The sequence below is a fragment of the Azolla caroliniana genome, unplaced genomic scaffold (assembly GCF_043228905.1).
Source record: "Azolla caroliniana isolate FFs.n. ecotype wild unplaced genomic scaffold, voAzoCaro1.0.p SCAF_15, whole genome shotgun sequence".
NCBI lineage: Eukaryota > Viridiplantae > Streptophyta > Polypodiopsida > Salviniales > Salviniaceae > Azolla > Azolla caroliniana.
In genome coordinates this window covers 19,381,060-19,398,274 of record NW_028230450.1, presented here as the reverse complement: position 1 = coordinate 19,398,274, position 17,215 = coordinate 19,381,060, and the positions used below count along the sequence as shown (strand labels likewise).

General features: G+C 36.3%; 2 protein-coding genes across 3 annotated transcripts; one reads left to right on the top strand and one right to left on the bottom strand.

Moving 5' to 3' along the window:
* The first annotated feature begins 1,063 nt into the window (after positions 1 to 1,063).
* On the top strand, positions 1,064 to 8,457 carry LOC147854978 (Polynucleotide adenylyltransferase family protein). 2 transcript variants are annotated; one of them, XM_087331251.1, is made up of 15 exons: positions 1,064 to 1,375; positions 2,295 to 2,425; positions 3,197 to 3,314; positions 4,018 to 4,070; positions 4,234 to 4,283; positions 4,547 to 4,645; positions 4,723 to 4,832; positions 4,912 to 5,039; positions 5,215 to 5,281; positions 5,361 to 5,444; positions 5,904 to 5,966; positions 6,054 to 6,186; positions 6,525 to 6,677; positions 6,770 to 6,867; positions 8,193 to 8,457. In XM_087331251.1, exons 1-15 carry the CDS (start codon positions 1,223 to 1,225, stop codon positions 8,295 to 8,297), a joined length of 1,545 nt encoding a protein of 514 aa, XP_087187377.1. In that variant the 5' UTR covers positions 1,064 to 1,222; the 3' UTR covers positions 8,298 to 8,457. The 2 variants fall into 2 exon arrangements, with proteins under 2 accessions (XP_087187377.1, XP_087187378.1); XM_087331252.1 differs by lacking the exons at positions 1,064 to 1,375; positions 2,295 to 2,425 and adding an exon at positions 2,549 to 2,944.
* Positions 8,458 to 9,280: 823 nt separating this feature from the next.
* On the bottom strand, positions 9,281 to 16,344 carry LOC147854977 (putative glucose-6-phosphate 1-epimerase). Its single transcript, XM_087331208.1, has 8 exons — positions 16,172 to 16,344; positions 13,700 to 13,774; positions 13,475 to 13,531; positions 13,176 to 13,336; positions 12,521 to 12,655; positions 12,312 to 12,414; positions 12,098 to 12,197; positions 9,281 to 9,658 (listed from the first exon to the last, which is right to left on the bottom strand). The coding sequence occupies exons 1-8, from the start codon at positions 16,286 to 16,288 to the stop codon at positions 9,411 to 9,413; spliced, it is 996 nt and encodes a 331-aa protein (XP_087187334.1). The 5' UTR covers positions 16,289 to 16,344; the 3' UTR covers positions 9,281 to 9,410.
* Between the last annotated feature and the right edge of the window lie 871 nt (positions 16,345 to 17,215).

The following is a 17,215-nucleotide window of genomic DNA, read 5'->3' as shown; positions in this document are numbered from 1 at the left end:
CACAGGTAGAAGAATCTACTCCCATCCTATGTTATGTTATGTTATGTTATGCTACGTTATGTTATGTTATGTTATGTATGCTACACATAATTAAGGACTACATGCACACATGGGAGCTTCTTCTTCTTCTTCTTCTTCTTCGTTCTTCATTATTCGTTTTTCTTCTTACTAATACATACATACATACACATAACATAACATAACATAACATAACATAACATAACATAACATAACATAGATTCATTGTTATAATGGAACACATCACGGACAAGTGATGTCCAAACCACCGTGCCCCCCACCGTGCCCCAAGTGAAAACCAATGGGGGAAAATAATTAGCAAAAATTCTAAAGAATCGTTATGTTAGTTTATGTTATGTTATGTTATGTGATGTTATGTTACGCTATGTTATGTGATGTTATGTTATGTTATGCTACGTTATGTGATGTTATGTGATGTTATGTGATGTTATGTTATGTTATGTTATGTTATGTTATGTTATGTTATGTTATGTTATGTTATGTTATGTTATGTTATATGTTATGTTATATGTTATGTTATATGTTATGTTATGTTATGTTATGTTATGTTATGTTATGTATGTATGCTTCACAGAATTAAGGACTACATGCACACATGGGAGCTTCTTCTTCTTCTTCGTTCTTCGTTCTTCTTCGTTTTTCTTTCTTACTAATAGAGACAGACAGACATATGGGAGCTTCGTTTTCTTCTATTTCCTGCGGCTGCTCCTCCTTCCTCCTCCTTCCTCACGCTCCCCGCCGTTTCGCTCCGTTTCCCTGTCTCAAAGCCACTCTTCCCGTTTCCTCCCCTCCTGCGCCCCCCGTTTCCTCTACTTCGTCTCCCGTTTCTTCCATCCCTCCTGCCTCCTGTCGCTTTTCTCCCGTTTCTTCCTTCCATCCTTTTTCCTCCGTTTCCTCTCGTTTTTCTCCGTTTCCCCCCGTTTCTCCTCCTCCTCCTCCTTGTCGTTCTTCTTCGTCTTCTTCTCCCGTTTCCTCAATCTTTCCTTCCATTTCCTTCATCAATCCTTCCATTAATCATATTTCTTCCGTTCCTTGTCTTTATCTTTCTCCCTCTCCTCCTTCTTCTTCTTCTTCCTTGCGTACCACGTTCAAGAGAAGTGATTGCAGTCCCATCATCATCATCATCAGGCCAAAGTGTTCTTCCGTTGACTTCTCCTTTGGCCTCACTTCGGCAGCCGTCTCCATGAATGAAGAGAAGAATGAAAACCTTCTCTCCCTCTCCGTTATTCAGCATTCTGAGGTGGAGGATAAGATTTTTGGAACTCTCAAGGCAGTTTTAAACCAGTTTGATCTTGAGACACAGCTTCGTGTTGCTGGTGGATGGGTCAGGGACAAGGTACGGGGCTCTTACTTTGCAAAATTTAATCCATAACTGAATGCATCATAAGAATAAGGGCCAAATATTTTAAGCTTGATTGAATTTTTTTAATTCTTGCCATCTTTAGTGACACGTTTGCAATTGTGACCGTAGATTTGATACGGCTAAGCATGGAAGTTCTGATCATTATTGCATTAATTCGTACCATCTTTCTAACATCAAGTTTACGTTGGTGTCTATATCATACAAGGCTTAGTGCTCAAAACAGTTGCATATTTCAAGCTATGACGATGGAAGAGTAAGCACAAATTTTTTTTTTTTTCTACCATCTTTAGCATCAGGGTTGTCTTTACTACCAAATGGTTAGTTGCAAGTTTGTGTTTGTGACAAGATGTTGCAACAGTTTTACACCATAAGTTTCCTGCGTTTGATTTCTTGCATGTGGCGAAAAGCATGGAAAGCCACTTTAAATCATCACATACATTTTAAGTCCCTCAAAAACAATGAGGCGAAAAGGATATTGTCCTAAAGAAAACCAGAGAACATGTTTATATAGTATGATAAAATTTCCCAAGCTTATATGTACAGCAAATATTATTCAAATAGTTGAAGAGGTCATAATGTATCCAAGACTTAACAATAAAATTACTATTGCAATGCACATGCCACCGCAGAATGGAAAGCCATGGATGTGATATAGGTTCTTTGCATATCTATAAATGTAGCATTAGGAGTTAGATACGTGGACATCATAACAAGGGGTGTACAACCTGGGTTACTGTTACATATCCTGGTTTGTAATTGGTTTCTATACTCTGGGGGACTTGGATCACATGGTTTTGTTTTGTTCTGAGTGAATTGGCAAGATATTCCATTGAAACTCCTGTATCTGTGAGTGCTTGAACAGGCTATTAATATGTGATTCTGTTGTGCGCAGCTATTAGGAAAAGAAAGCTATGACATTGATATCGCGATTGACAATATGCTTGGGGAAGAGTTTTGCAATAAAGTAAATGAATACCTGAAGAGCATCGATGAAGAAGTCTCCAGTGTTGGTGTAATTTTGAGGTGCATGGCCAGTTGTGTAGATGGATGAAGTGCATATAAAATGTAATCGTGTTTTCCTGGTGCTAGCACATGTTGATGCTATGTGAAATCTAGGCCCATGCATATCATTTCATAAAAGACACAATTTGTATCATCAAAATGTAGCCCATGATGGGTGGGCTGCCTTTCTAAAGATATGCAAGAAGATACTAGAAATTATGGAAAACTTCTTCAACATGACAATCATCGTTAACCACCAATTTTGAGTAGTCATAGAAGCATTGATGAATCTCATCATGGGGAAGAAAGAGCACATATTAAGGATGACTAATGAAACACGTCCAATACTTCATCCAGCATAAAAAAGAAATACTAGTATGGTTTCATGCGAGTAGGGTCAATCAATGTTTAATGTATATATGCCTATGGTGTATTTATTGCTTTAGCATTTTGTGTATTATGTTTGAAGCTGTATTCTGGACTAACCTTGGGGTGACTAAAGGCTGGTTTCACATTTATACCGAATGGTTTGATGGAGAGGTTTTCTCTCTTTCATTTGATTTCAATATCACGTTTTCAATACTATCTAGGAACTAGGGTCTTGAACATCAGTCTTTCTACTTAGTTAGATGACAACATTCTTGTGCTTGTGATTTATCAGAGCATTACAGAAATTAAATGCATCATTTCATATTGCTGTTCAGTATGCTCTTTTGAAACCATTAGGCTGGAAGGTATGGCGTTTTAGCTGTATGCATTAAACTTTCAGCTTATATGTGTTATTCTATGCAGCAACCCAGATCAATCAAAACATTTGGAGACTGCTCGAATGCGAATGTTCGGAGTTTGGATTGATTTTGTTAACTTGCGATCAGAGACATATGCAAACCACAGTCGTATTCCTGCAGCAGTAAGATTGATTGATTCCAATTTCCAATGGTTGTAATATTAAATGGTTGTAGAATATGTACTCAACCTGAGGAAATAATTGAACACAATATTTATCTAATTGTAAAATATTGATGCATTATATATTTTGTATAGAGGAAGATAACATTTGATTGATCATCTCCATTTATGTAAACCATCAGTGTGATAGGTGCTATTTTGTGACTTGCTCGTGGTGATAATCAGGTCCTCTAGGAAATCACTCATGTTAGAGTGAACTTCACAAATAGTCAGAATATAGGCTAAAATCCAATCAGATGCATGATCATTATGCTCGTAACCACTGAGATTAAAATTTGAAAAGAATCTTGTGATAATGCTCTGTTGACCTGTTGGGGCGTCCTAACTGTCGGGATCTACTGCTATGTTGCTGTTCATATATCATATATCGGGTATTGTCTGCAGTTAAACCGTGAGCTTTTCCTTTTTTCATTTCCCATCTTGCATCTAATTCAAGAAATGCAACTGATTTGGCAGTCATGTAGTTATGCAGTGAAACACAATTTCAATTTCAGTTGTGTTTGCCCTACATCCAGTGTATTTTAAAAAGAATCTTGAAATAATGTTTTAGCATGTCATGTGAGATTATATATCTCTTAGTTGTATGACCATACGGGATCAACATATGCTCAAAGGCTGATACATTTTGTATCTTCTTGTTGCAGAAGTTTGGCTCTCCTGAAGAAGATGCATACAGACGGGATTTAACAATAAATAGGTAGTCCACATTCTAAGATTAAAAATTTCTGTTATTGCAATTATTTTATTTTGAATTGACATACTTTTAGTATGCCAAATTAATTCCAAAGTAGACTCTCGACCTGTAACACATTTCTAAATTGTGGTGTGGTTGTCATTAATACCTTTATGATTGATTGCAGTCTGTTTTATAATATCAACACATGTACGGTGGAGGATTTCACAAGAAGAGGTATTTTCCTTTCTTAAAAGGGGAAAACCCCCGATGTTTTCTTTATCTCCCTAAATTCTTGTGGTCAAAACTCTCTTGAGCTGTTATATTCAATACATCTTCTTTTTCTCTCATTCACCATTGACCAAGGACATTTGGAGAAATAATGAAAACAGATTGGCATTTGGGGAAATAAAGTTTAACTCAGGGGTTCAGAGTTTTCCCTTTAAACTGCTCATTTGTTTTGAATTGTGGGGACCTTCAACTGGGTTTTCTTTGTATAGGATTGGTGGATTTGAGGACTGGCACAATTGCAACTCCATTGCCTGCAAAAACCACTTTTTTAGATGATCCTCTCCGTGTCTTAAGAGCAATTAGGTTTGGTATGTGACAGCTTTTTTTTATTTTCTCGTAAATTAACTATGTTATCAATCACTAAATAATTTTGCTTTCCAAATAGCTGCAAGGCTCAATTACAAGATTGACGAGGACCTGAAACAAGCAGCAGCTGATGAGGAGGTCAAAATTGCACTTGCAAATAAAGTCAGTCTAGAGAGGATTGGAGTGGAGGTAGTATTTAAAAAAATTTCTTCTGTAAATTTAAAGTTTATTCAAATAGAGGCCTTTTCATAGATTTTTATGGTTGTAGGCTGATTTAATGATCATGTGTGCACATCCTGTTAGAGCTATACAAGAGCTAGTCAATTTTAATGTGTTTTGGACTGTCTTCCGATTGCCGCTAGACCTTAAACCTCATGTGCCTGAAGAGATGCAAAGGTGAAGATTTCTGCAAAAATAATGCTAATTAAGTTTCTTTTATTGTTTATGTTTGCTGGAAGATTATTGTCTTGGCTAGTGTGGCTGCAAAGCTTTTATAACTTTGTTAGTATATTGTTTGATTCCTATGGCCGTGGGAGATTTTCATTCTATTTATGATGATTATTGTGATCAGGATCTGTTTGATTACACTGAAGGGAGTCTCTGAAGTGTTGAATATTTTTGGATTCTCGAAATTGACTGTACGTATGTCTTTTACTAACTTATGTCAGGCTTTATCTACTGTAATTTCAAATTGGATTTTCCCTGGAGAAAAAACAGGCAGAACAGAGAAGGATTAGCTATTTCTCAGCAATATTACTACCATTAAGGGCAATCATGTATCAGGATCGGAGGAAGAAGCAGGTATTCTTTACAGAATTTCAATTGGAGTCAAAATATGAACTTACGATACATGATCTATTGGGAAATTGATCATCATTAATTTTAAGGAAAATGGCAGAAAATTTCTCTATTTCTCCAAAAGCCTGTACGCTTTCATTATTTCCCCAAATGCTGCTAGCAGTTCGTATGCTATTTGAGCAATTATACGATCTACCCCATTCCCTTCATCTCAATTGTATGGGCTATTTGAACCATCATATGGTTAATTCATGACGTTGTCTCTTTTGAGGGCTGGCCAATGTTATTTGGAGAATAAAGAAAACTTTCATTGGGGGAAATGAGGAGTTTTTGTGGACTAAGCAAGCTTTTCCCTCCGTTGGTCTCCATCTTTTTCTAATCTATATTTAGTGTTTACTACTCTTTGAAGAGGCATTAAGCCTAGAGAAATTTTTATTTGTTTTTCGACTCTTTTTTACACAGATTCCAGTGGCGAGTGTGATAATGAGGGAGTCATTGAAACTGAAAGCCAAAGATGCAGAGCAGGCATGATTTGTTTATGCATACTAAGAAAGTTCTCGTTTATGTCACATTCATGGAGCACTTGTTTCAATGGTTGGAAATAAAATTCAGGTAGCTTCTTTACACAAGGCTGCAGAAGATTTTGAGAAAATTACAGACATTTTACTTGAGAAAACACAAGATTCCTGTAAAGAGGAAACGGATTGGGAAGAATCTACTCACTCAAAGAAAGTGATTAGTGCAGGTGCCAAGCTTATAATTATATGGTTTAGGGTTTGGAAAGAAGTCCAAAATAAAATAACCTTGAGTTTTTATTTATTTCTCTGAATGTCATGTAGTTTTCTTTATTTTCCCTAAAGCCATTGTGAAACATTGTCAAGGGGATGAATTGATTGTATAATTACCCAAGTAGCACGTTTAATTGCTCCAGGAGGGAGTTGACCAAGGACACCAAGGACATTTCGGGAAATATAGAAAAACTTAGGGTTTTCTGAGAAAATAAGACAAACTCAGCTTTTCCGTAGTTCTTTTCAGTTTTTAATTGAAAGCTTTAATGAGATAAATGTTCCGATCATTTTATAGGGATGCTCTTATGGGAAGTAAAGGATTTATGGAGAGTGGCGCTGCTTCTCTCATCAGTTTTGAAGATACCCTTATCCCTAGATGACGATGACCAGGAAGCTTGTAAAAGGGCAGATTTGTGCTCTGCTGTTGAAGAAGTTATTGTGAATCTAGGTAGGTGTGAGTTTTTAATTGATTAAATAGTTATATATATTAGGTCTTGAAATGACATAAAGTTGTGGAGTCGTTTTTTGGTTATTTGATAGGTTTAGATAATGTTTGGAATCAAAAGCCTTTGCTTGATGGGAAGGTAATTATGGCAGAACTTGGACTTACAAAAGGAGGGCCTAAGATCAAGGAATGGGTAAATCTCTCTCTCTCTCTCTCTCTCTCTCTCTCGTAAATAATGGCTTTCATTATGAAAAAGAAGAAACATCACCATGACTAACTTATTACAAGTATAGAACCCTTTTAGGGAGCTACTCAATGCCACCCTACACCAATTCAAATTGCGAATATGATGATATGTGACCTTGCAGAGTTCTTTCCTTTCATGGTTAAGATTTCATGACTTCTCTAGCACTGTCAATTGCAATAAAAGTTATTTTAACTTTACAACATATTTTCTCACCCCAACTTGCGAATCAAAAGTGAAAGCATTCTTCATATTCCAATTCAACCATAGCCCCCAATACCTTAAGAACTCAAATATAATTTTGAAATGAAGAGGATAGACTTACTCCAGTTGGAGACATCCACACTAAATTGGTACGCCTCGAAACCACCCTAGCCATTGAGTAAAGAAAGAAATCAATGCCCACTATGTTCCAATTCCATCAAATAAAAGAAACACATTCTTCTAGCAATGTTTCATGTCTTAGCTCGTAGCATCAAATGAGAACATCAACTTGCTTGCCTTAACTCTCTAAATAAATACCTTAGCTTGTAGCATCAAATGAGAATATCAACTTGCCTTGGTCACATGAACCATTAGTTAATGGGTGTATGAAAACCCCATATGTTTATAACCCTTGCTTCTATCCACTTATGTTTGTCAATAAACTTGTGATAAGTATCGTTTGTTAAGATCATAGTCAATCTCTTATTTTCAACAAATGTCCAATCAAGCTCTTGATATTCTCCATCTAAAGGAGGAATTGGCTCATAAGCTTGCAACTTATCCCAAATAGAGGTATAATCGTTTGAAATATGAAATGTTGATCTTGTTATTCAAAAGGACATTAATCTTCTTTGTTACACCAACATAGTATAAGTGACTTGTTATCTAACCCATGAACATTTTTAGATCATTGAATAAATGTCTCTCCTTCTCTATGGATTCTACTGAACTTGTATTAATGATTGCGCACATTTGGGTTTATTGATGAAATGGTCAAACTCTGCTTTAATTCTAAAAAATGCCGAGGTGTTCAACAATTCCACCAAACACAATGCATCCGTGTCATTCGCTATGATAAAAAGCCATCTTGTTTCAAGAATAATCTGCTGAAGCATTTTACCTGTTTTTTATCTTGTAGATATCTGCTGTATGGATGCTGACTGTGTTTGCCTTTTGGTTGTGTGCATAGGAATGATGTTTACATCAGTGCACTTACAGTAACATATATAAGACATCAACTACAAATGATAGTCTTAATCATTAATTGTTTTTTTCCATCTCTAAAACAGCAAAATCGACTTCGGAAATGGCATTTGTGCCACTTGGAAGCTACAACTGATGAATGTCTTGAGTGGTTTAAGGAAGAATGTTTAAGAGAAACAAAAGACTCTTAGTGACAACCCTACCTACAAGGGATCATTACGGAAAAGAAGAAAATTATACAGATGGGATAATTCTCATGGTTAAATTTATACAATTGCACAATTAAATTTATGTAAAGCAAGACGTTTGATGATACAATATAAATTGAATCTGGTTACTATTTGTTCAAAAGCTCAATCAAATATATATATATATATTAAGCCAAAATAAAGTGGGTTCATCTACTAGTTTTGCATGCAATGGTAATACATAAGGCATTAGGGTTGAAAGTGGTGATATTTTTAGCTGGGAATGAATACTTGCTATAATGCGGGAGATAATATTGTCCTTATAGTCTTGTCATCCAGTGTTGAAACTGGATTCACGGAGAATGTCTGTGAATGTTTGCTCCGAGAGGTTTTGTGCACGAATGCAGATTATTTCAATCAATAGCATTACGAATTTCAATTAAGAGTATGTCACATGAATTGCCCTACAAATTTCATTTTCTTCATCAATTTTGTTTTGCCAAGCACTAACAAAAACAGTTTTACTTCTTTATAACATATATGAATTGCTGGGGCATTGCATATTTTGTTCACATAAAATATAATTTATTGTTTGTATAATGATATCAGTTTGGTGATAGGACTACAAAATAGAGATTCAGATTTGGCACCTGGTGTGAATAGCCCCACTTTACATGTACAGAGTTCGTTATCAGACACTCAAAACAGAGAAACAGCAAATCCCATAGAGTCTTCCTACCTCCTTGAGTGCAATATACAGAGAAACATTTCAATATAAAAAATGGAATCAATGCCAACTTTGATTACTATGGCAAAGCTGCAGGAATGTTAGCTGAGTTGCAAATTCATTAGATTTTAATGTAACTCTTTTTAGCATGCATTCTACAATGTAAAATTACTATTTCTCATTATACTAGACTCAAAGCAGTAAGAAAATTAGTTCATTTCGTAAAATTCTACATTACAACCATTCCTTTTTTGCATATAAACCTTTCTTTCACCACCAGAAAACGCAAGGTGCTTAGGAAACATCAAAGCATGTGATACACATAAATGATCAGTGGGAAGAAGAAAAGAAAGAGGTAAAAGTTGTTGTGCCATAAGACAAGGAGGTACTTAGGGGTGTTTTATTAGATTTTTCTCAAATGCTGCCAAGCTCTCTTGAACTTTGATGGGATCAAGATGCCCACTATGATAGCTTGAATACACAGTTGATATTTTTAGGCGTCCTTTCCATTCTTCACCAGGTTTCAATGTAATTAACTTCTCAATGCCAGCCGGTGCCACACAAATCATGTGCTTGTATTCATCATCCCCTAAATCGGGCAAGGCTCGAGCCATTCTTTCCCATGGGTTCCATACGACTACATTGAACCCAAAATAAAATATTAGATTCATCAGAAAGCAATACGATATTCACATTTTTTTTTTCTTCCATATTTCTCTGTTAGCATCGATACAAGGCAGCGATGTCTTTTTCTGCCCTAAGTTGTGGAAAGTGATTTTCAAAAACCATTTTTCAGGACCAAACTACATTGTGCATCATCTCAACCTATGTGAAGAATTTGTACAATAATAACAGACCATCACATTAAGCTTTGGAAGCACACGCTTTATTATTACACCGTGTCCAAATGTTTGAAGAAACGCGATAAGTGGGATACAGTCAATGGTGTCATATTTATGCTTTAGGATGTTATATCCATATGTTTTTATATACATGTGATCTGAGCATATACAAAAACATACATACATACATACATACATACATACATATATATGTATATATAATGTATGTATGTATGTATGTATGTCTGTCTTTGTTTTGTAAGGTGATGTGTGCGTGCAGAGTGTGTTTTCTGGAGAATGATCAATCTGGTTTTATTTATGCCTGCTCAAAGTGCCATTAGGCAGTGGTGGTCTTTTTCTCAGTGAAAAATATGTAGTAATCCTTCGGCATTACCTTTATAATGGAGGTATACGTGCGTGTGTACCAGTCCCCAGTTCACGGGTAGCAAAGGTTCAGCTAAGAGCTGTCAGCATTTCCAGAGCAGGGATATTGTTATGTGCACCAAGGTGGAAAGAGGAGCATTTCAGTTGATGTAAGGCAATATAGAGATAATGATCTTCAATCTGAACACAGGGTGAGTGCCACAATAACAGCCCTAGATGACCATAGACCTTGGGTACTCATGTGACCTGAGCTGAGCCTTCTTCACCCACACCCTCCCATGTATTTCATTCCATCGACGCCCTCCTGATTTTAGCGGCTGGACTTATATATATGGGGGGGGGTGGGGAATTAATCCTTGTTTGTTTTTTTCTTTTTAGCTGCATTTCATTATTGTACTATCTTTGTCATATATGCATTCACTTAAATCTGGGTATCGCTACACCTCATCATCCTTGTACAAAGAGATCATTTCAAGCATCTTTTACATTCCATTGCTGTAATTTTTGTACTGTTCTCAATAGTGAACAGGCAAGCATACATCTTTGTCACCTAGTGAAACATGCCTTTAATAGATGTCAAAGTAAGTTTTCTTTCTTTCTCTAACCTTTTCAAATTATTGAATTGCTCATTTTATGGGAAGGGGGTCCCACAGTCCTATTCAATGATTTCTATTCTTTATCAAATTCCGAAATATTATTTCTTTAGGGGTATCGATTCTCTTTTTACTTCTTTGATTACCTGTGATTTCTATATTCCTACGTTTGATTTATTTTGGCCTTTCATTCATCTCTATATTCCCTTCATTTAATTGGTTTGTTTCATCATTCATTGTGCACATATGCCACAGCTCCATCACCCTTGTCATCAACAAATAAAGGTGTCCCTTGTTTCGGAGATGTCTACAACTTGTAGCAATCCATCACTTGCCTTACTACAAGTCAACCCAGGGCTAAACAAGTGTGGTCCCAGCTAGAACATTCGAAAAGGGTTATAATAGATTGGGCAGTAGCAATGTGTTGTGCACATAGGCCACAGCCATCTGGATCACAGCCCTATTACCCATGTCATTTGCAAATAAAGGTCTCCAACTTGGAGTGACCCATGTTTGAGATTTTTCAAAGGCAAAAAAGCTTTAGTCTATCAAATTTCAGAACATTATTACTCTATATTTGGTTTGGACGAGACAGCATTTTAAGATGTAATGTCTTGTTCGGTCTTATAGAATATGCCTGATCATAGTTTGCCAAAACAGGCTGGGAAAATAGAATGCACGTTACTGAAGACTAATAAGTGCACAATCCTCTCGTCTGGCTGGGTGCTTGACATTATGAAATGGTTTGAAAGATGGGGGGGATAAATGATCTATCGGAGTTCTAAGGTGATGCTATGAAGTATGTGATCAACGAGGATAGATTAATAGACGCACTAAGGATGAAGTGGCCCAATATTGGCCCCAATGCTAGCTAAAAATGTCAGAACGTTCCCAACCACATCTTACTCCCCATGTGCCTTGGCTCTCGAAAAGCCTTAACACTCCTCCAAACTCGCTCACACAAGTTAGGAGTTGAGGTAGAGTCATGGCATCATCACCCTAACATGAAGATATGCAAGGCATGCAATGAAAACCTAGTTGAGGATGAATATCACTTGTTGTGTGCTCAACACATTTTAAGCTGTAATCTCTTGTGGTCTTATTAGGTCATTTTGGACTCTTAAAAGCCGTCACTATCTCTCTTTCTCTCTAGTCCTTGGGGTAGGTATGTGAAGCCTCCTGTCACCTTGTTCATCTATGTATATGTAGCATCATTAATTAAACAAAAAATATTATCAAGTTTTAATGGAATTTCACCTGCATCAGGAAACCCATCTTTCTGTACAACAAATGTTCGTTTTAGTTCATGATCGATAATTGCGATCTTCGTCGGAGTATTTAGATAAACTTTATCCACCTATGAGAAAAAACATGTAAATTCCTAATTCTGGTAAGCATAGAAAAATCAGAAATTACTTCTTAAATCTTTAAATCTTGCTTTGATTTTTTGCTAAAAAATAACGCTTCTTACTTCAGATTCAAATGTCAACGCATCTCCTTGCTCAGTGAATCGCTTGCCATTTTGCAGATTATCAAGGTAATCCAACGTCTCTAATCCCTCTATTCTCACCTCACTACACAAAAAATTTCATGAATGGACAACTGTTCATAATCTATATGTGAATTGAACTAAATGTAGAAAGCTTATTGACATCATTATCAGGATATACACAAGCTCACTTGATATCAGAGACCGAAAAATAAGTGTGTAAGGCAATTGTGAAAGAGAAGGATTTCTGATCAGTGTTACGTATGCGTGCTGTCAGCCCCAGTTCTCCATCTGGACCTAGTGCAACTCGTAGCCGAAACTCAAAGCTGCATTTTAACAACATTGAAATCTTCTCATTTGTAATGAATCCTACCATTTAATGGTGTGGGAAGTAGAGTAGAAGAGTGACAAGAAAGATTTAAGAAAGTGTCATGAGATAAGAAGAGTAATATATATATATCAATAAATATATCATATCTATGACCCAAAAAAAGGTTAAATTGTTTTGGAAGAGTATATCATATCAATATGGTAGAGATTACCTCCTAACAGTAACATAATGAAAATAAGTGTAGGTTACAGTGCATTAATCAACTGCAAACAACAGTCAAGCGAACATAGCATGCAAACAGTGCGATGTCAAATTTATACAGCAAAAGGGAAAACCTCTGGCAAAAATGGTCATAAGCATAATCTAAAAAGAGCGTAAACCACGTTTCTACATGTGGGAACCACGTAGGCGATGGCCTATCTCAAAATGGAAACACAAGCTAATTGCAGCCAAAACCAATCAAGCCATTATGCACACACAAAACAATGCAACCTCAAATTTTTCAGAAAGGGTACCAGTGGTTCCAGGACTTCAAGTCTTCTTCGGTGGGTTTGAGAATTAGGTCGACAACAGCCTTGTCATCACTACTGGAAGGAAATGGCAAAGGGCAGTTATCAACAGCCCAGACTCTATTTCGGGCAAAACCATGTTTCTCCATTGCATCAAGGTTGCTGAACTGCAAAAGAAGAAAACGTCATGATCAGGACAGAGACACATGACAAGACAGTATATAACAGAGCCATCACATTGATTACTGCATGAAAAGAGTCTCATATTGGATGGAAAAATGTGGCATAAATTACTTCATGCACACCTGTGGGAAGCAAACTGGTATCCCCCCTCGGATAGCTTTTGGAGGCTTGAAAATAGCCTATATTATATGCATTGGCAATCAGATTTCAGTATCGGTTAAAACCTGCCTATATTGCTGATTCATTGACAAAAGGTTACATAACTACAAGTCTAAAACATTTGATCACATGTCTAATGAATCAGACATTACAGCTTATCTAGCTTTCAATAGATAAAGAGAACCCACCTTGCTGCTGAGAAAAAGTAGCTGTTCATCAAGATCGTTCTTCCATGAGGTAACCTGACCACCATACAAGTGAACCTGACCAATATGACAGACATGTTTTTTCTTAACAGACATCAAGAATTTTCAGAAAAAGTTATCCCTCATTTAGGAAAAGCCTAGGCTATTACAATGGCACATTACTGAGTTAATAGTTAATATTTAATTCAGTGAAATTGCTTCATAAACCTCCCTTTTCCAAAGCCTAGAACCAGGAATAACATGTTACTTACACAGATAAATAGCAATGCAACTTCTCGATATGGATTACCCCATATATATCACACTCAGAATTGTCCACATATACAACCTGCTACTATACTTTTTCTAAGATAGACTTTGCTTCCTTGGAAACCAAAACAATTCCACTGCACTATCTCAGTTTTTGTTAGTTTCTTTCTATAATATTATGATTGTACAAGTTCTGCTTATAAAGCTGAATGCAAAAATAAATTTTGCTAAACTTGTTGTCTCGTGTAACTTGATTCAAAATGATACATATATATTACGTGGTAGGTTTCGGAAGGAACCAGCTGCAAATGTTTTCTGGAGACAATGGAATCTCCTCACAACAACACAAGCAATTTTGGTGATGGTTGTGGGGCATAAAAATGCGTTGGAGAATTGTTTGTTTTAGATGCTTGTTGATTCATAGATCTATATCAGTTAACGAGTGCAGAAAAGGGGTGAATTCAGACATTATGTGTCATTTTTGTATGCATCCAATGTAGTCTGCTAAGCACTGTTTGTGGAGTTGTGATTTTGCAATGGAAGTATGGAAAGTACAAGGGAAACCAGTGTTGTATTAGCTGGAGGATGTTGCAGATGCTCTTTCTCTGAGATATGATCTGATGCGGAAAAAAAAACTAAACCCCTAAATCCACAAATAGTGGATGGTAAAAACTGAAATCGCAATTGGTCACTTGTATTATGATTTTATATATTTGGAAGGCCAGGTGCTTGAAGGCATTCCAAAATGTGACAAAAAGATCTGCTTAGACAATTACCAGGATTTGGACAAAGATGATGCATACTCAACAGGCACATTTACAACGTTTGGAGTTTCGTGACATATGGGACAAAGATATATTTTATAGGTGGTTTTTTGACAAGGTGGAATGGTTTTACTCTACACCAAAGTATTTATTTAAGCCGATGGTTAGAACTTAACTTTGGTCGAAAAACAGGGCTAATTACTTATATATACGTTTATCATGTACAGCATTGGGGCGTTACTTAATACTAATGTAGTATCTTTTATTTGAAAAAAATAAAATGATACATATATAAAATGAACGATGGTACATACATACATAGAAACATGCATCCATGCCAATTCAATGAGACATACATACACGTTAAATCCATATAAATGCATAAATAGGATATACATACATACATACATACATGCCAATATATATGTGTAAGGTTCTGCATCAATGCATGAACTTCAAAAGTTTGGAATGAAAATTTCAAGCACTTCCAAAATGAGCATAGGAAAGTATGTGAACAAAAATAACTGAATAGAAAATGAGATTATCCGTGCAAACCATTAGCATACGCATAAGGTTAAGCTCATGTTCTTATCACGTGATGGGACTTTTGGGTGTTCACTGCTATGACCAACTTTTGTCACCATACCAACTTGTACAAAAGACATATAATGATCTTAGCAAGAAGGACATCAAAAAAGGCAAACAATTACCAGCAGTGTAGGACATTCAAAGGATTTGACAGCTATACATTTTCCAAATACGTCAAATAACGAGTTAAAAATCACTTGCCTTATTGGAAACGTAGTCTTCTATATAAAATGTCATTCTAAGGCCGGATTCACAGTGTGTTCTGGCAAAAAGGAGCAGATGATGTGGTATTATGTAAGAACTTCCTACGAAATAAGATTTTAGACACCTCTAAAAACCTGTAAACTCTCATAAGTAAGAAAACCTTGTTGGCAAGCCATTTTTCTACCTCTTCGGTTGAGTTTTTATCAGCTAATCAAGAAAACCCCACAAAATGTATTACCTACTAAGGCTAATCTTATGAAAATTCCATAGAAAAACTCTTGTCTATCAAGGATTTTGTTCCCAACATTTAGAAGTGTTTAATTATCCATGAAGATCGTATAAAGGTTTAAGTATCTATGAAAACTCCAAGATGTCTTATCTATCCATATGTTTACATGACCACGAATGGTTCCAGAAAACATCTTCATCTTGATTTTGTTATTAGCTACCTATCAGAACTTCACCAGAACTCCACAAATGTATTGAAAACACTATAACTATGTAGGGAATTTCGTGAAAATTGAGTGGCATTCTATTTCTTTATCTTCGATTAAATAATATATGCATGCTAATAATTCTTTGGTATAATTTAAGCATTATGCATCCATGGGAAACTCCGCAATGATAAAAATACTTAGTTTAGGGTTACCTGTGCAGAGAAACCACGACAATCTTTCATCATCACAACATCAAGCCCATTGGAATCTTTTATAAACTTCACGGATGGCTTTCCTTCCGCCATCTCTTCATTCACTGAAACACTCATGATGAAAAAGTTGAAGAAGAAGAAACACCAAACTATTGTCCGTTTTCGAAGATCAATAACACAATGACGGATTCTCAGAGCTTATATACAAGATTTCATAAGAAAATGAGAAGAAGAAGAAGAAGAAGAAATGAAGTGTTAATAGTGAGCTCAGAACATATGCAAGATCATGAGAAGAAGAAGAAGAAGAAAATGAGGATGTATGACTTTGAATTTAGGGGTTTTTTTTGGGTCTGCAAAAGGGACGTGGGGGGTATCTGCAAGCAGTAGGGAAGGGAGAGAATGAAGAGAACCCAAAAATAAAAAAGAAGAAGGATGTGGGCGATTGTGGAAAAGCAAGAAAAAAAACGATCAAAAGTAGAGAGAGAGAGAGAGAGAGATGGAATGAATGAATGCATATAAAACCTGAGTGGTGAAGAGAGAGAGAGAGAGAGAGAGAAACTTTTTTTGAAACAACTGTTTTTCCCTCTTTTAGCACTAAAATAGAGAAGAAGAAGGAAATGGGAGGGACACCAGAATTGAACCCACCACCATCCCATACACATAACATACCATACCATACCATACCATACCATAACATCTCTCTGTCTATCTGTTTATTTGTCTGTCTCTGTATAATATGTTCATTTCATCAATTTTGCCTTCATGGAGCGAATCGGCAAGAAAATATAAACATAACCCCATGGCGGGTCTCGGAATCACGACTAATCTCACATGTCTCCCATCCTTAAATACCGACCCTCCCGCGTCTCGAAAGGAATAGAAGGTAGTTAGTTCGTTAGTTCGTCTATCCACCAATCGGTTGAATCGATCGGATCGTGAGGAGGGGTCCTGCTCTTTTTAGGGCACTTCATCTCTCTTGGTGTTGTTACTATGATAATAATAAATAAAACATGGGTGTCTTTTCTTTCGAAGACCCATACACAG